At 45.0% G+C, this 26647-nt stretch overlaps 1 protein-coding gene across 1 annotated transcript in view; it reads left to right on the top strand.

Annotated features, from left to right (window-relative positions):
* The window catches only part of LOC308094013 (3',5'-cyclic-AMP phosphodiesterase 4B-like), a 77831-nt gene extending 53230 nt beyond the window's left edge, over window positions 1-24601 (top strand). The window contains exons 8-16 of the mRNA XM_080440442.1: window positions 14080-14173; window positions 17760-17989; window positions 19075-19173; window positions 19558-19722; window positions 20273-20372; window positions 20641-20795; window positions 20906-21028; window positions 21211-21393; window positions 21612-24601. Coding sequence (XP_080296568.1) covers window positions 14080-14173; window positions 17760-17989; window positions 19075-19173; window positions 19558-19722; window positions 20273-20372; window positions 20641-20795; window positions 20906-21028; window positions 21211-21393; window positions 21612-21995 — 1533 coding nt within the window. The 3' untranslated portion in view covers window positions 21996-24601. The remainder of the gene's footprint in view (window positions 1-14079; window positions 14174-17759; window positions 17990-19074; window positions 19174-19557; window positions 19723-20272; window positions 20373-20640; window positions 20796-20905; window positions 21029-21210; window positions 21394-21611) is intronic.
* The last annotated feature ends 2046 nt before the right edge of the window (window positions 24602-26647 follow it).

Below are 26647 nucleotides of genomic sequence, written 5' to 3'. Positions count from 1 at the left end.
GACAACATTGAATCTGCAAGACAATACGTATATAGTGGGGGTCCCTGCTTCATCTCTCTCTCAGCTAGGGTGTCCTTGGGTTGAAAAACGTTGCCCTATATACATAGTTAACTGGAGTTCCCTGGGGCTCTATTCGAGGTCTGCTATGGTATCTCTTTGCTGAAAATAGGAGATCTACAATATTGTAGACCTCCTATTTTCGCCAAATGTTTGCCCCAGAATAGGGAAGCTAGAGCAGTGGCTGTCAAATGTTTTCATGTCAAGGACCCCCAGATTCATATGTATTTTTGGCACATATTTTTGGCACAAATATTTTGTACCAGGGACCCTCATACAAGATTTGTGTTATTAAAATGTTTCAGAAATACTTAACTTTTTTTTAATCAAAATAGCCGAGGTATATGGGGTTAAAGTGGTTAAAGTAGTTAAACATTTTTTTATGCTAGCTAATTTGAACCCATTGGAACCCCCCACTGACCCCTGGTGGTCCCCGGACCCCACTTTGAGAACAAGCGTGCTATTTTTCATGTGGTTAACCGGTCTGCAAAAGCTTGTTTGTTTTCAGGGCCCTGCACAGCAACAATCATATTGTCTTAAGTTTAAGAAGCTTAAGACGCTGCTCTGCTGGCGTAAGGCTGCTATTTGAACAGGGATTGTCTGTGATGTGGCTGCTAGCTAGTTGATGGGAGACGCATCTGCAAAAGGCCACTGTTTGTTTGTTTTTCCTGCCCCTTTTGATGTCAGTTTGAGAGCTTGTGATGCAAGTTGATTGAAGTTGCAACCTCAGCTTTGCATATCGTTGCAAGTAGGCTTAGAAAGTAACCTTGTATCTCCATATTTATGTTTTTAATACATTTTTATAATTTTGTATTCTTCGTCGTATGACGTATGCAAAAGTAGCGAAAACAGCTGTGATGACATGCAATTCTAGCAATGAGGAGCACAGCGCCAAGTAATTAGCTGGTGCCTGGCAGCTCAACCAGTTAGTGCACTGGCCACGTGGTCTTTGTCAGTTGCGAGTTCAAATCTGACTCCTCCTCGCGTCATGTCTCACATGTCTCGCCTCTTTCTCTGTGCCCTCGGTAGGGATGTGGAACAGTTAATGGAGATAATCAACAATTTAATTAAATAACCGAGTAAAAATCGAATAAAACTAATAATATACTAATATACTCTCAGAGTTAAATTAACACTGAGGATTGTGCAGTGTAGACTGGGGTCTCGTCGTATCAAATGGAGGTCCGTGGCCTAATGCGTAGCAAACAGGGGGTCCTTGAAATTAAAAAAAAGGTTGAGATGAATCACTGAAAGAGCTACTGTACACCAATGTGAGCACTAAGCAGGAAGGACGGGACAAGAAGCAGGAACCTTTTGCGCGTGCAAGGATGCCATATGACTGAACGTCCTGCTGAATGCTTGATGCCAGGGGTCTTCAACGTTTTCAGGTCAAGGACCCCCTAGCTGAGAGAGAGATGAAGCAGGGACCCCCTCTATATTGTATAAAATTGTGTTGCAGATTACACAATTCTTGTTTTAACTTGGTCTGCTCTTTTTTCCCTCTACACCTATACCTCTACCTCTCTCACAACGCCTCGCGCTGCGAGGCGTTGTGAGCTTGTAGATCGGCTATTTTTGTCTAAAGTTCTCCTCAGAAAAGGGATGCTAGTGGTTAATGTAAAAAATATCATATCGCACAAAGATTTGGCGGCCCCCCCTGTAGTAACTCTGAGGACCCCCTAGGGGCCCCGGACCCCCTGTTGAAGACCCCTGCTTTATGCTGTTTGCCTTATAGTGACAGCCAACCTCCTTGCCCTGGCTGTGTCTACAATATCCTCTACCACACTGATTGATAAGCATGATTAGGTCACAGACCCCCCATTTGATAGCCTTCCTCAGTATTTATTTAACTCTGAGAGTGTAGAAACGTGTGCACACTCTGTGTTACAGACCCCTAAAGATACATTTGGTTCCTAACTATCAATCGTTCAGCTTAGGGACCCCATGGAAACCCCTCAAAGGACCCCTGCGGGACCTCTGACCCCACGTTGAGAGAGCCAGTGCTTTATCCACTGAGGTACTACATAAGAACACACGACCGCCGCTGGACTGCTGTACAAACACAACACACATTGTAATGTCATATACGGTATCCACTTGAAAATTTCGCGTTCGCGGCCCACCCAACTGACCACTCAACACAGCAGCAAGTAAAGAGTCATCATTTAGCAGCAGATATCAAGTACAGTATGTATGAAATTAGTAGTTTTGATTGATTGATTGAAAATTGTATTTGGCAAAAGAATGTAAAACAACACAGTTACATTTATAATACTTTTGTCTAAAAGGTCCGACCAAAAAAGTCCTTGCGGACTTGTTTCCGTTGGGGTCCTTGAATTAATTTCATAGACATGTATAGTAGCAACCAAACAGTTCAAAAATCAACATAACAATACAGAGAAAAAAATACCTCTATGTACAAAAAAAAGCATGAAAAATAAAAAATATATACAAAAAAAGGGGAGGGAGGGGGGGGGGGTCGTGATGGAGTGTATTCACACACAGTCATACTGTGTGTACAGTACACCCTGTATGTACAGGTAGTGGGCAGTCGAGCAGTTGGAAAACACATGGAAATGAAGAGACTTGAATTAGCATGGTGATGACTGTAGCAGCCTGTGCATGACTCTACAATAGGCCTTTGTTCCAGGGCTGTCCCCAGTGCTCAGTGTATGCAAAATATAGATTGCCTTTTCACCACTCTGACGCACTTTGCAAAGTAACAGGCCCCTCCTGTGGTAGCGCGTCCGAGCCGCCCGCCACCAGTGTTTTATAGGCCTACAGTAAGACGCAGCTGGGGTGGGCTTTGCATAGAGCACCGCAGACTTCTTGTTATCTTTTTGAATATCGTCACCGCCCCGCATTCCTGGGAATGCAATGCGATGTCGGGTTCCTCCGACTCGGGGTTATCCATGTTTCACACTGCATCTGATGCAGAGCACGTGACATGAAACCGCTTTATGTCAGGGGTGTCCAAACGTTTTGTATAGGTGGGTCGTATTTGAAAATATGAAAATGGCTTATTAGGACCGACAGCATCTCCTATCCATATTGTACAGTACCTTTGGACTTTAACAAAGTCACATACAAATGCATTTTACATAGTACTGTATATTGTGGTCCTAGAGCTAAACGTTTTGATCAAATGTGGGTCTGTGGCCGAATGCATATCAAACTGGATGTCCTTGAAATAAAAAATGTTGAGAATCAGTGTGTGTGTGTGTGTGTGTGTGTGACGTGAATGGTGGTACTGTCAGTGTGTTTGCGCGGCATAACTGGGTTTCTATTTCTCCAGTGACATCATTACATAAAGGTCATGAGGTTTTAGCTTTGGCCACTTTGGCCTCCACCCTTGTGGTTTAAAGACAAAAGTTTAATTTATACTTATGACGGTGTCAAAAGAAACAGATCTGCAAACAAAGTAGAGTTTGGGTTAATTTTGTGAAAGTTAAATGCCTGTGTTCATGTTAAATTACCATTGACAGAAGTTCTCTATCACGATGGTTCTCAAACAAGGACCCCCAAATGTATATCTTATTTGGCCACAGACCCCCATCTGACAATAATTTGTGCCGGGGACTATTTAAGAGAAGGTTTGTGTTGTTGAAAAGGTTTATTACGTTTTTTCAAAATCTTTCAAGATTCAAAAAAATGCTTCAAAAATAGCCGATCTCCGCCTGATCCGTTTTCATGCCATGGCAACTTTGTTACGCACCACATGCACTGAAGATGGCTGATATACGAGCTCACAACGCCTCGCACTGCAACACATTGTGAGCTTGTAGTTCAGCTATTTTAGTAAATCGGGCATACTGCAAACTCCACTCAATCCGATGGAGCTATTTGTTCAGCACTCCACTACTTGCTTTCCACAGCTCAACTTAATTGAAGTGTAGCCTATTCTTTATCAAGATACTGTAGCTTGCAAATACATTTTCCTTAACCTGGTCGTGGTATGTTAAATACACAGAAACATCTTATGTGGTTAATCAGACTAATCCATTTAGTTGATTATAAAAAATATATATTGTTTAGGAAATACAAAGAATCATCTTGATTATTTTATTAAACTACATGAGCAAGATTAAGTCGGTTATTGGTTCTAAATGTCAGTTTTGATATATTTTTGGTTAATTGCCCAGCCCTAGTAGCAGGAATATTATATTTGTATTATCAGAATCCACTTTGTTTGCCTTCATACAGTGAGGTTGAGTGGAATTATTACTTCTGGTTCCTCGCTCACAGAGTTCCTCGCTCACAGAGCATAGAAGTAACGGAAAAAGATGAGGGGCAATATTTTGGACTTATACCATGTCCAGGTACAGTATAGCCCAGGGTTCTATTAAAAGTTTAGCATGACTTCAACTGCATTATATGGCAAACACACATGGAGGGCGAGAAACTATGGCAGCATCACAATGTAAACATCCAGGGTGGCGTTTGTCCACTTCCTCCAGCAGTCTACACACACAGTGGCAGAGCGGTGGCGCGTGTGGTTTGAGGGAGGAGGGAGAGGAAAGGAGGGGGGGGAGAAAAGGACGAGAGGAGAGGAGAGGAAACGAACGGAGGAGAGGAGGGGAGAGAAAGGGACGCAGGAGAGGAAGGGAGAGGAGAGAAAGGGACAGGAGGAGACGAAGGAGAGGAGAGAAGAGCAGAGGAGTGGGGGGTGGAGGGGAAAGGAGGAGAGAGGAGGAAGGGAGGAGAGGGAGTTGGTAGGACCGAGGAGTCGGACCGTGACGGGTGACCGTGACCATGACAGCAAGCTTCCTGTCTCTTTCTTTCCTGTGCCCTCAGCAGGCAACACCCCCTTCTCCTCCCCACTCCCCCCCCCCCCCCCGTCGCCAGACGACAATAGCCAGAGAGCCAGTCAGGGTCCCGGCGTCCAGGTTGAGCAGCTTTTTACAGGCAATGACGTCACTGGGACTCTGGAAGACAATGAGCCGGCGGCCCCCCCGACACTCACGGCGGTCCCAGTCGCATGCTCCCGGCCCGACCGCAGGGCCACACTGTTGGCCATGAATCACTTTGTCCTTCATTGTGGATGACCCGGGCGGCGCTGCTGCCACTTATTGGCGTGGGCGACCTCGTACCCTGTGCTGCTCGGTAATAAGGGCTGAGAGAGTGGGACGCCAAGAGATTAAGATGTCCCAAATTAAATTGGGCAAATGCCCTTTGACTGTTGTGTGTGCAGTCGCACAGGCAGAACGGGGAAAAGGAGAACTTATTGACCCAGTTTCTACCCGTCGCTATTTTAGAAACATTTTTAAAGTGAAAGAGATTAAAGGGATAGTTCACCCAAAAAATTACTTATTTTACTATCAATTACACACCCCGTGAAGCCTTGAATTCATGGAGATTTTTTTGTTTTTGTCGCATTCCTGAGCCAATAATTTGATGACCGGCGGAGACTCAATGGAGACTCCGCCGGTCATCATATTATTCAAGGCTCCATGGGGTGTGTAATTGATAGGAAAAAAAGTCATTTTGGGGGTGAACTATCCCTTTAAGTCTGTGGGTTTTATTAATATAGAATAAATATTGAAATGTATTAACAAGACCTTGTCACTATATAATAACTGCGTTGGATCCATTGGACCACAGGTTCCTTTTTTATCCATTTCCTGAAAAGTAACACTTTTGGAAATAGGTTTTCCGCCCGACGACAGCGACGATAACCACCAGTCATGCTTCCAATATTGCACCACCCAATGGTTTGCTCATCTAACGGGTGGGTGCTGAGTGTTGCCTCGAGGTAACACAACTCCAGTCCCCCCGTCACCCCCCCCCCCCCCCCAACCCAAAAAGCTAATGAGCACCATTACTGTTCATGCGTGGAGAGAGGATGTAATAGAAGAAGGTTGTCCATGCAGTGTGACCAAAACGTTGAGGGCGACTCCACTTTCATTTTCCAAGGGCGCAGGTGTATCCGGTTGTGTGTGTGTTGTGTGTGTGTACTTGTATTACTACACTTGTGAGGACCAAATCGCCACACAAGTATAGTAGAAATTGAGAAATGGACATTGTGAGTACCGTTAAAAATGATTTGGGGAGTTTTGGGAGGATTACAAATTTATGAAAAGATTCAGGTTAGGGATAGGATTAGGCATTTAGAGGTTTGGTTTAGGTGTTGGGGTTAGAGTCTTCCCTATTTTATGCATAGTTGTGTGGCGATATCACACACACACACAAAAATAGCCGATCTACAAGCTCAGATCGGTGAGCTTGAGCTTGTAGATCTGCAATTATTTGGCTATTGTGCACGATTTTTTTGTGCCATCCTAAAATGTCCTCACAAGTATAGAAATACAAACCTGTGTGTGTGTGTGTGTGAGGGACCACACACCCCGCTGACCGCCCGGGCACCGGTCGCCATGACCTCAGTAGAAGCTACGCTGCTATCCATGCCCCCTCACTATCATTAGCGTTAGCCACACTTCCACTCTGACGTTGGCGACGGCCTTGCACAAACACTGCCATCTGAATCCAGTTAGTGGAAGCAGCCCCTCTTTTTTTTTCCTCCTTTTTTTTTTTTTTTTTTTTGCGGGCTAGCGTGCGAAGCGGGGCGCCGGGGCGAGCGGCGCGCAAAAAAGCAAAGCGAGCGTAGGAAACTTTAACTCACGTGTGGTCACTAGCGACTTTGAAGCGCCCCACCGTCTTCTGGGGGGGAAAAAATGACGGAATTATTGAAACAGATGTAGCGGTGGGTCAGTAGCTTCGGCGAGGGGGTAATGGACGTTAAATTATAGCTGCGGTGGTGATTATGTTTGATTGAAGGGGTGGTGAGGAGACGGGACACGCTGCAGCGGTGATTAAAGATGTCTAATTGTGAATAGAAACGTGATGCGGATTTACAAACCATCATTCACCATATGGAAAGTAAGCCAAAAGGAAGAGGGAGAGATATTAATCTAGTGTTCATCGCAGGATTTTGTCCTCTTTCTTTTTTTGCATACCTTAGCTCAGTGGTTCTCAAAGTGGGGTCCGGGCACCTCCAGGGGGTCCCCATCAAAACTAGTTAATATAGCATCAAAATCAGTTTAAAATAGCCGATCTACAAGCTCACAACGAGCTTGTATACCTGCAACAACAAAAAAATTATCGTGAAAAAAAATGCACGAAATTTGAATATATTTTAAAGCACTTTAACAAAAATCTTGTAGGGGGTCCCTGCCCTGGCACAAAATATTTTCAGATGGGGGGGGGGGGTCTGTGTCCATATACATATTGTTTTGGTGGTCCTTGAGATGAAAAGGTTTGAGAACCACTGCCTTAGCTGAACTCCTGTCTATGAAACCTGTATTTGTGGTGTGAGAACTGGTAGTAAGGCTCTAGTGGCTCTAGTGCATGACTTCCAGAAATGTTGACAGTGTAAATAGTCAGATCTGGGCCACAGGTGGTTGACATTGGCTCACTCCGGGCTCTGTCAACTTAAACAATTTCAACTTTCGAATGCACCGACTGAACTCTGCTGCCATCAGGCCCCGTTTCGATCTCTCCCTCGTTCTCTCTCTTTCTCTCATCCCAGTGACTGTATGGGGCAGCCCCCAACAAAAAGATGAGTTAGTTATGAGACACCTCCCCGTCATCTTCAACTTGTCACCTTTTAGATCTGCCGCAATGTGGGGCTTTACCGATTGGCACACTCTCAGGTAGGGCTCGGCGATAATGACTGACTTTTGTCTCAGACTTTTTCGATTATTAACCCATTAAGACTGGGAACGCATCTGTCATTTTAATTCAAAGATTTTCACACATTTTCCAAGATTTAAAAAAAAATAGCAGATCTACAAGCTCATAGCGCGGCACTCGGTGCCGTGCTATGAGCTTGTATATCTGCTATTTTTGAATAGCCAGAGAAATCTAAAATGACACAGATGCGTTCCCGTATTGACTGGGTTAAAATAATAAGTGAAAATAGGAGATCTACAAGCATACAATGCCTCAAAAAAAATCAGCTTCTCGGTTATTCGATGAACCTACAGTACGTGGGCGAGATTAAGTTGGTTGTTGGCTCTAAATGCCGGTTTCGGTATATATTTTCGGTTAACCGCTTGAACCCCATGCATGCCTATTCTGGGGGGGGGGGGAACATTCGCCCCAAAATAGCCGATCTACACACGTTGTGAGCTTGTAGATCGGCTATTTTTGTCGAAGAGAGATTTGGTGCGGACAGAAAAAAGCGGGTCAAAGTACCAGTTGTAACTCAAGTCCGGTTCTCCACGACTAGAGGGTTTTATGTGTTTTTTTAATTGCCCAGCCCTATTATGAAACACCTCCCAGCTCAACTTTTCACCTTCAGATCTTCTGCTCTGCCGTAATGTGGGGCTTTACCAATTGGCGCACTCAGGTGTGTTTATGATTTGGTGCCGGAGGCAGTGGCCCGGACGGCTGCCAGTAAGTGACCTCAGTGATCTGTCAGCATAGAAGTAGATGGAGGAGGCTGGAGGAGGAGGAGGTGGGGACACGTGCTGGGGCCTGTAATGAGAGGAGGAGCTATGGCTTTCTCCTCCAGTCAGTCAAGTCGAGCTTTATCGCTATATGCTTCCTGACTGGCGCCCCAGCAGAACCAGACTTGTATACACAGAGGAAGCAAAAGCATAGTCAGTCACACACTGAAGCACACACACAGTCTGTGGCTCACTCCGTACACTGACTGACTGAACGGACCTCGGTTGGAACTTAACACGACTTCATGCAAGAAGTATTACTGTGCGGTGTGGCTTCTGTTTTTACAATGGGACTATGCTGCTCTGAAAAGAACAAGAAAGAGTTTGGGTTACACACTAGTTGGACACAGGTGAGTTGCTTATTTTTTGTGTTGCATTGTAAAAAAGAAAAGAAAAAAGAGACTTATACACCCAAGAGCTGATGAGCTTCTTTATGAATTGTTTTTGTTTTGTTTCAGATTTTTTTGTCTTTTGTGCATATTTTGCCTGGCATAACTAACTGATATGACATTTTGGGATTAAAGACAGTAAGACCAAGCTTTATTTATGAAGTTGTTTCAAGAGATGTACTTTTTTTTGCGTCTCAAAGACAGTTTTGCCCTGGTTTCAAAACCTTGCTTGCCCTTAAACTGTGGAATGTTTGTGCATTTCCAGTTTAGGATGATGATTTACAGGCAGTGCAGCAGTTACACACAGTATGTCTGTGCAAATGTTATTCTATAGTACAGTGGTTTTCAAAGAGTGGGGTCCGGGGACCCTGGGGGTTCCTTGAGGGGGTTCCAAATGAACCCTAACATATCTGCAACTCTGAGAATGTACATTTGTACACTCTCAGAGTTACGGGGGGTCCTTGAAATTAAAAGGTTTTGAGAAACACTTCATACTGTAGTGCTACGATCATACTCAAACTGCAGTTTTAAGGTTCCTTTGAGGCCCTCCTTTGACTGCAGGTCTCTGGTGAAAACACAATGTTCTCCTCTTTTCCGGCTCTTGCAACGCGGGACCTCTGTGTGGATGAGCTAAGAGAGGTCTTGTCAGGCTGACACACTTGAATGCGTGTCAGGCTGACATAACAGGATGCGTGCGTTGGGTAATCTGCGCCGCCGCTCCACACACTCATGGGCCTGTCATCATGTCTCAGCGTAATCCACGTATGTTGTGCGTCCAAGCTGAACTATGACTGATTTTTAGTTTCCTAGAGCACTGGTTCTCAAAGAGGGGCCCATGAGGGGGGGGGGGGGTCCCCAGCTAAATGAGTTAATATAGCGACAAAATCGGTTTAAGCTTTTTAACCCTATAAACATCGGCCATTTGAAAATCTATTTAAAATAAATCTTAAAAGATTTGGGGAAATGTTCAATATTTTTGAAACATTTAAACACATATCTGGCACAAAATATTTTCTGATGAGTGTCTGCGGCCAAATGCATATGAATTTGGTAGTTCTTGACATGAAAAGGTTTGAGAACCACTGGAATAAAGCCACTTGATTCTGGGCTTTCTTTCTTTCTTTCTCTTTCTTTTCTTTTTTTCCCTCTTTTTATGAGCTTTCTTTGATTTCTTTTTTTTTCTTTCTTTCTTTCTTTTTTATGGACTGTCTCTGGCAGCAGGATTTGTGGGGGCTTTGGAGGTTCAGGCCAAAGCTTTGAGAGTGCCGTTCAAGTTTCACAGTTGAGTGGAAGTTAGCTGTCTAGTTGACAGCTATTAGACAGCTGTTGAGGCCAGAGCCTGAGCCAGCACTGGCAGGACCAGAAAAGACCCCTTTGTGAGAGAGTGAAATGGATCAAAGATGCCTCTTGCAAAATAGCACAATCACGGCTGAATTTCTTTTTTTCTGTTTCTTTTCTTTGCACACCATATTTTTTGTGATGGCGGACGTTTGGGAAGTTGAAAGAATTAACAAAACAAAACAAAAAAGTTTAAAGGATTGTGAAATGTTAAACAACAACATCAACTGTTGATGGTTTATTAACAGGATCGGCAGGGCAAGAGATGGTTTAGGTGTGTAACACGTAATTGAACTAATCGATTATTTGAAAAAATATATAAATCGATCCTTTCATAAAATAATACAATAATAAAACAATACAATATTTTCTAGGTGAAAAGTAAAAAAAAGTTGCAAATATTGTGACAAGATCACGAGGCGAAGCTTGTAGATCTGCTATTTTCGGTTATTAAACTAATTTAAAAAGTATTCAACGGAATAATCGCTAAGAAAATAATCCGTAGTCATGATTTGTGTGTCACCAGCGTCACAAGCAAAAACGAAGGGTAAAAAAAAAACATTAAAACAAAACATCTTGAAGGTTCCTTATCTGTGTTCTCCAGTGCAGCTTAGAATGTCTGTGAAATACTGTGGAGGCTGTCTCCCTCTTCTCTCTCTCTGTCATCGTCTCTGTCTGTGGATCTCCATATTCAAACTTTTTGTTGTTTTTTCGTAAATTAATGCCCTACTTGATTGTACTACAGCGTTACACACACTTGTAGGTTTCCACCGGACAGATACAATATGTGTGCATTGCCAGTGGTGGAAAAGGTACTCAAATGTTTTACTTAAGTAAAAGTATCAATACTGCAATGTAGAAGTACTGGAATTCAAAATTTACTTGAGTAAAAGTACAAAAGTATTGGTATAACAAAATGTACTTAAAGTACCAAAAGTAAAAGTACTAAAATGTTTCAAATAGTATAGGTATACAATAGGGCTAAAATGGTTAGTGTTTGCTTTATAATGTATAATGTATATATAATTTATATCTGCAAAGTAACTAGTAACAAAAGTTTTCAAATAATTGTAGTGGAGTAAAAGTACAATATTTGCCTCTGAGATGTAGTGGAGTAGAAGTAACAGACAATTGGAAATACTCCAGTAAAGTAAAAAATACCTCAAAATTGTACTTAAGTACAGTACTTGAGTAAATGTACTTAGTTACTTTACACCACTGTGCATTGTGCACACTGCCCAGTGTCTTATCCACACATTTCCTCATCAGTGTGCGTGTGCATGTGCGTGCGTCAGCGTGCCGTATGTATGGGACTGTGGGCTGGTATGATGCGTTTGGAGATGGATGGTGGGTGGGAAGGGGGGGGGGTGGAGGCTGGAAGGGGGGGCTTTGGGGGGGCCGTCGTGAGTGAGAGTGGTGCACGTGACTCTGTTGCCATGGCGTTTAGGTTGCCGTGCAATTGGTGGTCCACCGGTGGTACACACTGCAGTCTACTTACAACTCATATACAGTACTGCTGTTTCACCCTCTCTCTGTCTCTCTTCTCTCTCTCTCTCTCTCTCTCTCTCTCTCTCTCTCTCTCTCATATCTTCCTCTCTCTGTCTTCCCTCTCTCTCTTTCTCTCCCTCTTTATCTATCTCTCTCTATCTCTCTATTGTGTAATATCTCAGTCTCATCTTGCGTCAACATACTTCCTGTTGCATACTAATGCAGAGCTGCATGCAAATAACTGCCAGGCAGACGTTTGAAGCACGCCGTCGGACATGACCGGCGCTTCTCAACCTTTTTAATCCATGGGTGGGATCCCGATCTAGACTGTAAAATCCAACTCTGAGAGTGTACAAATATAGAACCAAACGGTGGTTATGACGGACAAGGGGCCTAACTGTAACCAAACTATACCTTTTAGTCGTCCTCTCTGAGTCTGCACTTTATAAAGCCTGAGCACTCCCTAACCAAACTACTCCATAGCATCATCGTGGCTGTGGTAAACAGTCCTGGTGCCTGGATGCCTGCTGCTGCAGAGCAGCGTGCAGCACTATGCGCCATGCGGTGGGATCTGTTCTGCATTACTGAGCAGGGTGCAGGGGGGGTTTCAACAAGAAGGAGGGAGGGAGGGGGAGGGAGAGAGAGAGAGAGAGAGAGGGGAGATGGGATTCTCCAGGCGCCTCTGCAGTGGTGACTGTTGACGAGTGCTTCGCAGGGCTGAGAGAGAGAGGGGGAGAGAGAGAGAGAGAGAGAGAGAAGCAGCCTCCATCCGCCTGTCTGCCACAAGGGACTCTACGGTTGGAAGCCCCCCCCACCCCCCACGCACCCACATACAGTACAGCATCTCTGTTCCTCCCACTTGTAGAGCCTGCCTTTCATCACACAGACTGAGCTGGTGGCTGTCTTTTGATCAGCAGCAGAGGGACGGAGAAGGACGGGGCTGGCTGTATTTATTTATGTGCGTTGCCTCAGAGGGTCAGGGAAGGAGCAGAGAAGAAGCAGCCTTGGCGTGGGAGCACGAGGCAAAGAAAAGGAGACAAGACGGAAATACTGACCAGTCCCGATCCGTTGGCCGCTGGGTTGGGGGAGACACCGAGCCCTAGTGCCTCACGATTTACCTCCCCGGCAACAGCGGCGGCCATGAGGAGTTGGCGCACGCGTTCGCGGCTCGGGGTCTCTGTCGCAGCGGAGTCTCTCGGCAGAGATCTGCTGTGAGGCGGAGGAGGGTGCGGAGGAGCGGGGGGATCGGTGCGGCTGATTTGCCGGTGGCTGACGTCGCCGCGGCTGTTGTGTCTGAGCTCAGCTTTGGGGGTCCACTCAGAGAGGAGCGCACTACAGGGCTTCTGCTGGGGAACGCCAGGGGCGTAGAACAGCACGGCACCATGCCGGACGTCAACTACCTGCTCTCTGTCTCCTGGGGATACATCAAGGTGTGTCCCGCAGTGGTGACTGGCTCAGGACTGTGCTGTGTGTGTGTGTGTGTGTGTGTGTGTGTGTGTGTGTGTGTGTTGTGTGTTGTGTGTTGTGTGTGTGTGTGTGTGTGTGTGTGTGTGTTCGTAGACCCATCATCTTTGTGTTCCAGTGTGCATTTTATAGCTGTCAAAATTCCCAAATGTGTGATTTTGTGTGTGTGTTTCTGTTACATAGCTGCGTGTGTCTGATTAGATTAGCCTAATTCTGTCAGCACACAGTGCCCGAGGCTGGCTAGCAGTGTGACAATGATGTTGCACGATGATGTTGCACCTCGTTTTGTTTATGCTGAGGTGTTAAATGGTCGAGCTTGACCGCTAACTTAAACTAGGACCTGCAGACAGACCTCATGTGTTTGATATTTAACAAACCAGTGGTTTAAATTGATGTAATCAGCCGTGGACCCCCATCCGAAAAGATTCAGCGTTGTTAAATATTTTCAAAATCATTCCAAATTCCAGTGTTTCTCATTTTGCTGGGGACCTCCTGGAACCCCCTCAAGGACCCCTAGGGGTCCCCAGACCCCACTTTGAGAACCACTGATCTAATAAACAATGGGTCTCACTCCCGAGGGGCATCTTCCAATGGAAAAACAACAGGAAACTCTATGCCTCTGGGTGACGGTGCCAGGTTGTTTTAATTGTCGGCCTTCATCATTGTAACTCTCCTTGTGTTTCCTTTTTCTTTATATATATATTTTTTGGGGGCTTTTCTGCCTTTTATTGGATAGTTCAGTTTAGAATGACAGGAAACAGGGTAAGAGAGATGGGGATTCTTAAGGGTCGCCTTAACCACTAGGCCATCGGCGTCCCCTCTCCTTGTGTTTACCGCATGTGGCCTTCAGTCCAGTATGTGTTGATCTGATGTGATTTCATCTGCTGTTTTTCCAGTTCAAGAGGATGCTGAACAGGGAGCTCAGCCACCTGTCAGAGAAGAGTCGCGCTGGCAACCAGGTGTCTGAGTACATCTCCAACACCTTCCTAGGTGAGAGCACACACACACACACACACACACACACACACACACACACGCACACGCACACGCACACGCACACGCACACGCACACGCACACACACACACACACACACACACACACACTCTCCCACTACAGCACTGTTTCCCAAACAGTGGGTCAGGACCCATTTGTGGGTCGTGATTAATGTTATTTCAAAATAACATTTTTCAAAAGAATTTCATGAAATACAATAAAACGGATTAAAAGAAATTCCACAAATGTAACTTTTAAGAAGAAGTGAAAATAGCCGATCTACAAGCTCACAACTCGTTGCGGAGCAACGCGTCGTGAGCTTGTAGATCGGCCATTTTCACTAGTTTGGGTCCCGGGGAGACATAAAATGTCCCTTTTGGGTGTCCAACTAAAAAGTTTGGGAACCACTGCACTACAGTACAGTATGTCATTGTGCATGGACGTAGGGGTGTTAATCAGCTAAATTAGCTGATCTACAAGACCTGCTATTTACAACATTTTTGCACGCCATCGTTGAATAACAAACTACACAATTTGTCTTTAATTAGACTAATCTATTTAGTCGATGATAAAACATTTATTCAAAAAATCTAATATATATATATTGACTCTGTCAGGTAGAAACCTCATATGTCCAAAACAAATTCAAAACAGATTAAAAAAAAAAAAGGCAAATGCAGCAGATCTACATGCTCAAAACGTGTCGCTTCGTGCCACATTTCTGCTACTTTTGATGCTTTTGTGTGACGCTGTAGTAAGATCAAGTAGTAGGGCATTAATTTACGAAAAAAACATAAAAAGTCAGAATATGGAGATGGGCGGTTTCTGCCCGACAACAACAGCGACATGTATAGTACAATGCTCCTGGATTATTCAGTTAATGTAAAAAAAATTAATGGATAGAATAACCACTCAGAAGAAAGTTGATGGTTTGCAGCCCTTACATGGAAGTGCCCAAAAGCTGCTCTCATCCTTGGGGAATGATGTAGTCTGTTCAGTCAAGGTCATTGGGGTCACTGCAAACATGTGCTGAGTCTTGGAAAGCCTCCTAGTTGGTGTGCTGTCTGTGCACCGCTGTGTGCCAACCGGTCTGATCTGGTCTGAAACACACACTGCGGAGAGGAGGGGGCGGGAGGAGGGATGGGGTTTTATCCATACTTTACTCTCTGAAAAGAAAGGGAGAGAAAGGTGTGCATGCGCGTGTGAGTGAGTGAGTGCGTGTGCGCGTGGATAATTTTCCATGTACTCACCAGAGAAATGGTTGTTTTATGGTTTTATGGATCTACCAGCTCAGATCAACAAGCTCTAAAACGCATCGCGTTGAGACGCTTTGAGAGCTTTTACGTCAGCTTTAGGGGGTAAAAATGGCAACGAAATCCATTTTGATGTCCTCACAAGTATACAAACGTGTGTGTTGGTGTGTGTGTGTTCAAATGTGCGTACGGACAGAGGCGCGAGGGCAAAAGATGGTGGTTGTATTATTCATCGTGGGGGGACAGCAGTGTTTCCCTGTCTTTTTAAAAGCCTGCTGGCATTTAGTGACTCACCCGCCAGCCAGCCAAGTCACCTTCCATCAGTCAGCCCGTCAACGTGACAGCTAGCAGGCCTCGGTCAGCCCCGTGGGCCCAGCAGGCAGACTTACAGACAGCGAGAAAGACTAATGAGACGCGTCAACTAGCCAGCCACTCAAAGTCTGCCCAGTCGTTAAAACAGGCTTATTGTAAAAGGGCAAGGCAATATTGAGTTCTCTGAAACATAATCAGTGAGCTAAGTGGGAAAAAGTCAATATCAAGATATCGATCAATACTTATTTACGTCATGTCTTGAGGCAGAGGAAAAATGATTCACAGAAAACCTCTTTATCCCTCTAAGGCTTTACTTTTAATTAACTTGCAGTTAAGTTTAATGCCACTAAATAAATAAAGTAAATAAAATGGTGGTACTGCTTTTAAGTCAGCCGAGTGTAGTAGACAGATATACAGACTGCCAGCATGTACGTATGTCTGACTGACTGTGGGGGCTCCACACAGCATGTCGGTGTCTTCTCCCCCCTGCTCGGAGAATACTGCGCAGTGCGCAGTCCCCACTCTGCCAGGCCTGGTAAACATGCCTCCATCTTCTTCCCGAAGATGCGGAAAGAATAATAATAAAAAAAGAACATACATGAGAAATGAGGAAGGATAGAGGAACAAGGAGACAGAGAAGTTGCTGTACAGTAATGTGCTTGCATGAGAGACGTTTTAGTTTTGGAACGGAGAGGTTCCATGAAGAAGGCCGTCAGATTGGTTGACGTCTGCATTGCAGCGAGCATCTGTCAGGTGTAGCGAGATCCTCTGTGCCTTCATCACTTTCCCAGCGGAGGCTTTTAGTTACACGACGGCGGCATAATGAATTGCTGCCTGTTACCCAGACAGACACGCACGTGCAGCTGCATGCAGGCAGGGGGAAATCTCACCCTGACGAGTGAGAAATCACATCAACACACACCAAGTCAGCGCACATACTGTAGGTGGCGGAGTCTGATAGAATGTGCCGCAAGTAGGCAAATCAAAGAAATAGGTTGGGTTTTTTAAATGTTCATTTTTTTCCCCACAACTTTAAATGCTGAATAATTCACTCAATATAACAAATGGCAGTTTACGATCACAATAAACGTATAATTTGTCCTACTAGTAGTAACTGCGATGAGAGGTGGGAGGCTTTCTCACAACATTCAAAAGAAAAATATCATTGTATGATGTGATTTGAAAGTGTACAATCTGCAGTTTCATAATCTGTAAAAAAAAAAAACAGAAAAATGACACTGCTAGACATTCTAGCAGACCCTGTCACATGTACCGCACAATGTACTGCAACCCATCCTTCCTTCTCCCAACTTCTGCATGCCGTATGAGTCAACGTTTCCACGTTCCCATGGCTCCTCACAGTTCCCACTTGGTCATCTCTGGCTCTGAGCTGTCATTAGTCAGGGTTTCTCAGAAACTCATTAGGGCTCAGCGACCTGGCCTCTGAAAATGACAATTCTTGACACAAAGATATTTGGGAGGAAAAAATTATATTTGCTGCTATAAAAATCTGATCCATGTTTTATGGCCATGTAAACTGAACGATCAGCCTGCTAAATGGCGAGCTGTCAGTGGACTGAGAGAGATTGAAGGCGTTTGCCGCCTCGGTGCGAGAGGTCAGCGATCTCTCCGAGTTCACTTTGTTTACTCTGTACAGCAGCAACAGCAAGCCGAGGGGGGGTTCCCATACCCCACGTTGAGAACCAGTGTTCTCAACGTTCTCTCAAAGTGGGGTCCAGGGACTCCCAGGGGTCCTTGTGGAGCTACGGATCTGTAACTTCCGTTTTCACGCAGAGTTAGGGTTTTATAATGTAGATTAATTAGGGCCCCAGAGATAGAAAAGTATATCAAATGGGGGTCCTTGGGCCTAATGCATATAAAACCTTGAAATTAAAAAAAGTTTTAGAATCACTGTTCTTAACCACTTCTTTCCATTTCATCTCCCATTCCCCACCTTTCCCTCCACCCTCTCTCTTATCTCCATCCACCTTCACCCACCACCACCACCACCAACCAGACAAGCAGAATGAGCTGGAGCTTCCGTGCCCCAAGGCTAGCAGGGAGAGGAAGAGGCGGCAGGGCCAGCATGGTGGCATCCAGGGCCAGCAGCAGCAGCAGGACGGCCTGATGATGGGCGGCCAGATCAGCGGCGTGAGGAAGCTCAGCCAGACGCCTGGCGGCCTCTCCGGATGCAACTCCCCCCACCGCTTCGGGGTCAAGACCGACCAGGAGGAGCTTCTGTCCAAGGTACGTCGATAAACGGCCGTTTTGTTTCTCTGCTACGTTGGGGCAGTCATAGACAGATGGTATAGAAGTCAGTGGTTCCCAAACTGGGGGTCCCCAAATTATTTTGTGTGTGGGGGGGGGGGGGGGGGTCCCCGGATGATTAGCTTAATGTGCAACATTGTTTTCTCACTCAACAGTAAACAAACCAACATAAAGTGTATACAGGGTATCTGCACATTTCTAAAGTTAGAATTTAATGACTTTTAAGACCTAAAATTGGCCAAATTGTCAAATATTACGTAAGAAAGAGGCAAACATTATGAAAATAGCCCGATCTACAAGTTGTTGATTGTTGATGGCCTGAAAAGTTTGGGAACCCATGGTATAGATCACGGTCAGCACGAAGAACATGATGTTCAACACATGTATGTCCCACACAGTGTAGCTAGATGGCGGATGTGTTGATCAGGGGGAACGCTTCATAGAGGAACTGTCTCTTCTCTGTTCTCATCTTGGCATGAACACATTTGGCAACATTTGACGTTTAGCAACATTTAGCATTTGGCAATTTGTACAGTAACATTTAGCAACATTTAGAATTTAGTAACATTTAGAATTTAGTCACATTTAGCATTTGGCAACAGTTGGCGCAGACTCAGAGGGGAAATGGTATTTAGGGGAGAGGGGATTAAAAGATGAACATCGTTGAGGCGGACTATCATTGCGAACGCAGCGGAAGGAGGCGCGCCGAAGTGTGGCTGAAATGCGCCTGCCCCTGGGTGACTAATTACACTCCTCTGAGAGAAATATAGCAGCTACAGTCAAAAATAACACATCTAAAAGCATCTAGACGAGTTCATCTATTGGGATATCTAAGAATTCCATGTAATTTGTGCATATTTCAGGCCGGATGGCAAGTTGAAAACGCCTTAGTTTGAGGACCGTTTTTGATTTCTTCTTGCTATGTTATTTTCGAGCTGCGTTCGCTTCCCGCGTTCGCTTCCCACGTTCGCTTCCCGCGTCGCTTCCCGCGTTCGCGCGTCTTACTTGTATAATATGCGGGTGATGTGGTGTCATCATTAATAAATGTTTCTTCCACCACCTAGGACCTGGAGGACATCAACAAATGGGGTCTGAACATCTTCAGGGTGGCAGAGCACTCCCATAACCGACCGCTCACGTGCATCATGTACACCATCTTTCAGGTCAGTGCTCTTCATCTGCATACACACGCACACGCACATGCACGCGCACACACACACACACACACACACACACACACACACACACACACACACACACACACACACACACACACACGCACACTCATTAAGACTATAGTCTTATAGCAGTGAGTGTAGTGAGTCACTAGGACCCAGCCACCCACGCTCATTCTTCTGTATCTGTATGAGGGCTCAGGACATCTTCAGAAAGGAAATGAGCAGTAAAATAATAAAGGTTTTCAGACAGAGAGTCACCCAGGTATAGCGCTGTAATTGTTAGTGATATAGCTCACGGTACTCGTCTCCGTTTTATTAACTTTTTTTTTTTTTTGCCTCTTTCTGTCGCGGCGTCTCTCCCGAACACAGGAGCGAGACCTGATGAGGACGTTCAAGATCCCAGGGGACACCTTTGTGACGTTCATGCTGACGCTGGAGAAGCACTACCACTCTGACGTGGCGTACCACAACAGTCTGCACGCCGCCGACGTGGCCCAGTCCACGCACATCCTGCTGTCCACCCCCGCTCTGGACGTAAGTGTCTCTTCCTGTCTTTCTCTTCCTCTCCGTCGTCTCTCTCTCCTCTTCAAACCGTCTTTCTCCTCTCAAAGCAAGGCTACTGTTTTGATCTTAGGATTTGAGGAGAGTCTGTTTCTAATGCTTAATTTATCCCATTAAGACCTGAGGCCGATTTCTACAAATGTCTTCTAAAACTGTTTTCTGAAAAACTTATGCTGCTATATCAGGTTCTCAAACTATTTCACGTGAAGGAAAATGTATGTATTTAGCTGCGGACCCCATCTAAAAAAAAATAACTCACCTTATCGGTTATGCTGGGATTAGTGTTGAGGTTAAGACTGTCCCTGAAACCCGTTCAGGTCTGTTTACGTTTTTAGGACTGTCATTGCATAATGATGCATAGCAGAGGATGACATAAGGGAAGTCCCGGGTTCATACCATTGTCCCAAAGCTGCGACTTGCTAAGCCAGTTCCCTTGACTCTGACGCACGTTCATTGTATTTTTTATTATGCTCTCTCTTCCTCTTGTCTCACCCTGCATTTCCTGGTATGTTCTCACACGCAGGCAGTCTTCACTGACCTGGAGATCTTGGCGGCCATTTTTGCCGCTGCCATCCATGACGTCGACCACCCAGGAGTCTCAAACCAGTTTCTCATCAACACCAGTAAGTCCACTTTGGCAGCTGTCAGTGAAAATGGAAGCACCCCCATCTCGAAATATTTTGTTCCAGGGACCCCCAGAAGCAAAGATTTGTAATATGGTTAAAGTGGTTGAAATCTAAAATGACACAGATGCTTTGCCCGGTTATAATGGGTTCATTGCAAAAGTAATCCATAAAATAATGGATAGTTAGTTGCAGCCCCAAAGACGAGGCACCAGTTCTCCGACCTGGATTTCTGATCATCTCTCTCTCTCTCATTCTCTCTGTCCAGACTCTGAGCTGGCGCTGATGTACAACGACGAGTCGGTGCTGGAGAACCACCACCTGGCGGTGGGCTTCAAGCTGCTGCAGGAGGACAACTGTGACATCTTCCAGAACCTGACCAAGAAACAGCGGCAGAGCCTCAGGAGAATGGTCATAGACATGGTGAGGAAACAGCCTTTCTGTTTCTTTTCTTATGATTTCCTCTTTATTTCGCTTTTTGTACTTTTTTTTTTTTTTTAAGTTAGGTTAACCCTTTCCTCTCTGTTGTCCAGGTATTGGCCACTGACATGTCCAAACACATGAGCTTGCTGGCTGACTTGAAGACAATGGTGGAGACCAAGAAGGTCACCAGCTCTGGAGTGCTGCAGCTGGACAACTCTACAGACAGAATGCAGGTCAGCACACTAGCGAGCGCGCGCACGCACACGCACACACACACACACACACACACACACACACACACACACACACACACACACACACACACACACACACACACACACACACACACACACACACACACAGATACACACACAGACCGTGATGCTAGATACTTAAAGGGCCAATGTCCCCACAGGTCCTACGGAACATGGTTCACTGCGCTGACCTCAGCAACCCCACCAAGTCTCTGGACCTGTACCGCCAGTGGACGGACAGGATCATGGACGAGTTCTTCCATCAGGGAGACAGAGAGAGGGAGAGGGGCATGGAGATCAGCCCCATGTGCGACAAACACACCGCCTCCGTGGAGAGGACACAGGTTAGCACACTGCTACAATCGGTTGTAAACATCGGTTTCGATATATTTCTGTTTAATTGCCCAGCCCGAGCCATGATCCATTGTTAGGAACATTGTAGATATATTTGATTATATTGTGATTATAAAACAAAGCTACTTACCAGTTGAAAAGCTAAAAAAAATAATTAATGTACTGATGGTCATCCAATTCCCCCCCCCCCTATCATCTCCTCGTTCAGGTGGGCTTCATCGACTACATCGTCCACCCTCTGTGGGAGACGTGGGCTGACCTGGTGCACCCGGACGCCCAGGACATCCTGGACATGCTGGAGGACAACAGGAACTGGTACCAGAGCATGATCCCCCAGAGCCCCTCGCCGCCCTTCTACACCGGCGACGGCGAGGAGGACGACGGCGGCCGCCTCCTCCTCGGGGACGAGGACCGAGAACCGGCGGTGGCCAAGTTCCAGTTTGAGCTGACTCTGGACGAGCAGGACGGACAGAGCGACGAGGCAGAGAGCGCCATGATGATGGAGACGGGGGCGGGGGGATGCGACGTAGACAGCGGGACATTCCAGGGCTGTCCAGACGACCACACCGGTGACTCTCCAGCCGAGACATAGCAGGCGTCGATGAACACTCAGCACCATCCGCTGATGTCCGTAAGGGAACAGCAGGTTTCTCTTGCTGTTTTTTATGGTTTGGGAGTTGGTTTCATTGCAGTGGAGAAATCCTGCAATATGCCTCTTTGTGGCTAAGTGGGGCCTGGCTGACTTTGGGGCCCCCCTCCCCCCCACCACGCCACCCTGGAGAAGAGGGTCGGAAACCCCGCGGCGGTTAATGTTTCTGAGCCTCCAGAAGGGAGGATGAAGAGTGTTTGCCATGACAGCTCAATTCTCTGAAGAAGGGACTACTGTAGGACACTGTTTTTCAACGTCTGGTCTGGGGCCCATCTGGGGGTCCTAATGGACCCTTATGGGTCTGTAACTCTGAGAGTGTACAAATGGAACAATTTTTTGTCTTTGAGACCCCAATATACACTGTTAGAATTCTACAATTTATAGATCCGTAAGGGTCCATTTAGACTTGGTGGTGCCCGGACCAGACATTGAGAACCAGTGCTGTAGAAATGCTGACGTTGGAGCTGTATTTTGGTTCTCACAGGAGAATGAAGGTGAATGTGACGGTATATACAGTATATGGACACAACAAGAACTCTGAAATTGCACTTCGATTCCTTGTGTCGTGTTGGGATCGGTCGCCACCCAGTAAGGCGGTCCGTCCAAAGCTACTGCTCAACATGTATTTGTAATAGATACTTTTTTTTCTAACACTTGTCTAAAGATGTCACGTGCCTTTTTTGTTTTCGTTTTTTACAGCCGTGACTTTTGTAGGTGTTTTTTTATAATTTATTGAACACTTTCATGTAGGTGTGAACGGTGTTTTCTACACAGAGAATATATTTCGCTCTCTTGGTCTTCCTCTGACGTTCTGGCAATAGTATAAGCTTGTTCTCACAAAAGTGTTTGGTGGATGTATCTCCAAAATGTTACTTCCCAGCACAATTTGCACTTTGAGACACCGTACAAAGAGAGTGTATAAAACATCAGTTACTTTCCAAGTCATAATACATTATAGTAAACAAAAAAATATGATTTTGTGTGATGTGTATGTATACAGATTACAATAGCATAACCGATGAGTTCCTATTCTGCGTAAAAGCAACTCCTATCCATTTTACACGTCAAATTTTCAGTATTTCAGCACAAAAGCAATTATTTCAGAACAAAGTCTTCCTTAGAATTGAGATTAACATTGTCCAAGAGATCTGTAGAGTTCCAAAGAACGTGTGATGAAAGCACTTTGATAGAATCTACGCTTGAAGAGTCGCTAGTAAAATCGATTGATCCTCTGCTCAACCAAATCAAACCCTAAATGATCCCATAGAGTACAGAATTCTACATCTAATTCTGAGCTGGATTGTGTGAGGCCGTAAACACAACCCTTCTATGAATTCCTGCTTTCATTTAGCAAAGTTGATGCGCCTGTTTGTGGTTTTGAGCAGACATTTCTTCTTGCAGCATTCCAGGCCAATGAAGACAGCTAAAACCAAGTGAAAGTTCTTGAGTTTTGATTAACTGTAGACTGTGTGTAGTGACTGAACAGGTGAATGTTTGTTAGTTTTTTATGTTGTGTCCTCTCCCTCCCCCCAGCACTTTTAATATTTTGACCGTTTCGGCAGCTGGTTGCCGATCTGTCTTAACCACCTTAAGCCCGATTTATACTTAATTGTATGCTGGTGTGGTGGTCCGAAAGTAGTCGACCTAATAAGCTCACAATGCGTTGCTGATGCAATGTGTTGTGAGCTTACGGGTCTGCTATTTTCAGTCCGTGATGCTGTATTACGATGGAGAATAAATTAGGCATTAGCGGTACCACGTTGTAAGGTGCTACCCTCTGAGGGAAGTCATTACAGCTTCACAAAAAGATAACACTTCTCCTCCTCTTTGTGTGCGTGTGTGTGTGTGTGGGTGGGTGGGTGTGTGTGTGTGTGTGGGGGTGCGTGTGTGTGAATGAGTGTGTGTATGTAAATTATCACATAGCCGCACAATCTCTTCTTGCACCCAGCCGTGATGTGCTGATACTTTGACTGTTTGTAACAGTATATTTATTACCTTTTTCTTGTACATAATAATACTATTAATGTCGATGTACATTTGGTATAATTTATACGCACTACCACCAATACCTGTCAAATTGAGAACTGACTGAACCGTTAATAGTGGTTCTTTTTTATTTTATTTTAGTTTTTGTTTAGTTTTTTAGCGAGTTATTTCGCTAAGAGCCTATAATGTTTAGTTATGCTGTTCAATTTTGACCTTTCTCGATGTTCTGACGAAACGGAGAATTCAAATTTTCTAAATGTACGTGTTTAGTTTGGTCTTAACGCCCAACGTCTCGGTGAGAGACACTTGGCAGAAAAGGTGTGTTAACTTTTTCCCTTCCGTTTCCAGAGTCTCCTAAAGGCTGGATTGATACTGCAGTATATTGCGTACGTACGGTGACAGGTCATTGTACATTTACATAAGTATATTTGTTGCAGTATACTATGATGTTTCAAATGGAACTTTGTGTTTTTTTTCTTCACACAACGTATGGTAAGACGGTGTTTATTGTGCTCAACAAATATTTTCTATGAGATTATTAAAGATGAGCATGAATTACTGAATCCCTTGTTAGTCTGTCTTGCTTCTGTTTATAAACTTTACTGTTGTACTGTCTGGTCAATGCATATCACAAGAGTTGAGAAGATCACACTCCCTTGTGATCTTCCCTTTACTCAAGGATTTCCATATTTCAATACTTCAGATTTTTTACTCTACTACAACTATTTGAAAACTTTAGTTTCTAGTTACTGCACTTTGCAGATTTTGATTATTATTACAAAACATAGATAACTTAACGTGGCGTGAAGCGACGCGTTTTGAGCTTGTGGATCTGCTTTGGTATGACGCTGTAGTATGATCAAGAAGGGCATTAATTTACTAAAAAACACAATGTTCTGCCCGACTGCAACACTATGCTTGATGCCTTGTAAAATTCAGTATTAATATAAAGTATGTTTCTTCTCACTACCTGGGATTCAAACCATTTCTACCGCTCTTTCAAGAGGGAATCCCTGCTTGGCCGGGGGACATATTGCGCTTATGAGCTACAGGCAGTACTACTTGTCAACCAGTATATGTACAGTAGACCTACCCTAAGGTCTACATTTTTCAATTGAAGAGTTAAAATGTCTTATTCATTCAAATGAGTTCTGGATTGCAGCTCTAACTCCGAGAGAGTGTACAAATGGAGCCAAATGGAATCGTAAGGGATTTTACAGCCCTCCCGTTTTGAACGAGCACTGTTTTTTTGTCTGACCTCTGTTGTACAAATATTTTCCATCCCTACTGGCTCATCATGTGGAGAACGGGAGATGGTTTGTTTGAGTTCTAGATCTATGGTATTTGACTGTGAGAGGCCACCAGCTGCGTGACCCCTGGGCTGATATCTCACAACAGTAGGGACAAACATCCCTCGCATATACTGTACTACACTGCACTGGTTCTCAAATCTTTTCGTGTCAAGGACCCCCAAACTGATACATAATCAGCCCGCAGACCACCATTTGAAAAGATATCCCAGGGACCCCCATAGGAGAAGATTTGTGGTGTGGCTCTGTAGCAGTGATTCTCAAACGTTTTAATTTCAAGGACCACCAGTTTCACATACATTAGGCTAAAGACCGCCATTTGATAACATTTTTACCTCCGGGACCCCAATCTACACAGAAAAATCGTCAGTTAATTTCACTCTGAGAGTGTACACATGGATCCATTTGTACTCTCTTGAGTTACAGAACCATAAGGGTCCATTTGGTTCCTATCATTTGGCTGGGGACTCCCTGGAACCCCCTCAAGGATCCCTAGGGGTCCCCGAACTCCACCTTGAGAACCGGTGCCATACTGTACTTGGTGACTTGTTCAAACCCAACCTGTGAGGACAGGCTTTGCCGGTCTAAATGGATTAAGGGACCTTTCTCCCCTAAGCGTTATAGATTTGTGTGAGTTTAACGTGAAAACAGTGACCAGAGCTGTCCGAGGTGAAGGGAGAGGATGCAGGCAGACGACGGAGAGGCGCATCGCCAGCAGAGCGGTCCTGAGGCAGTAGTACGGCAACAGTAAAGCCATGGGGAGATGGCACGTGCTCATATGCCTAATACTTGTGTTTGAGAACCACTGGTTTAAACAACATTAGGAAGCAATCCCAAATAAGCAAGTGCACTTTAGAAACAAGCCCAGAAAAAAACCTCAACCCGCAACTACCAATATTTACAAGCGACTTTACATAAAGAGAAGCCCAAAGTCGCTTTTAATAAGCAGACTTGGCAACACTGGTTGGTACGAGTTACGAGTGTATATGTTACAGTATGATTGGAGAACCAGTACGATTGAAGAATGCGCGCTTGTTTTTACCACCCACCCAGCACTAGAGGGAGCCACAAGCCAGGCTTGTGCACAAACATATATGGCCACACACACACACACACACACACACACAAACACACACGCGCACACACACGCGCACGCGCTCATGCTTTTTTTGGTTTATTGAAAGCAGGACTGTTTAGATACTTTTATTGTGTTCTGGCTTTTGTTTTACTTTCTCCCTGACACACACACACACACACACACACACACACACACACACACACACACACACACACACAGTG

Source organism: Gymnoscopelus braueri, assembly GCF_963280865.1.
Source record: "Gymnoscopelus braueri genome assembly, chromosome: 10".
Classification (NCBI taxonomy): domain Eukaryota; kingdom Metazoa; phylum Chordata; class Actinopteri; order Myctophiformes; family Myctophidae; genus Gymnoscopelus; species Gymnoscopelus braueri.
Note: the sequence above shows the minus strand (reverse complement) of the source record. Positions and strands in the feature narration are given on the sequence as shown.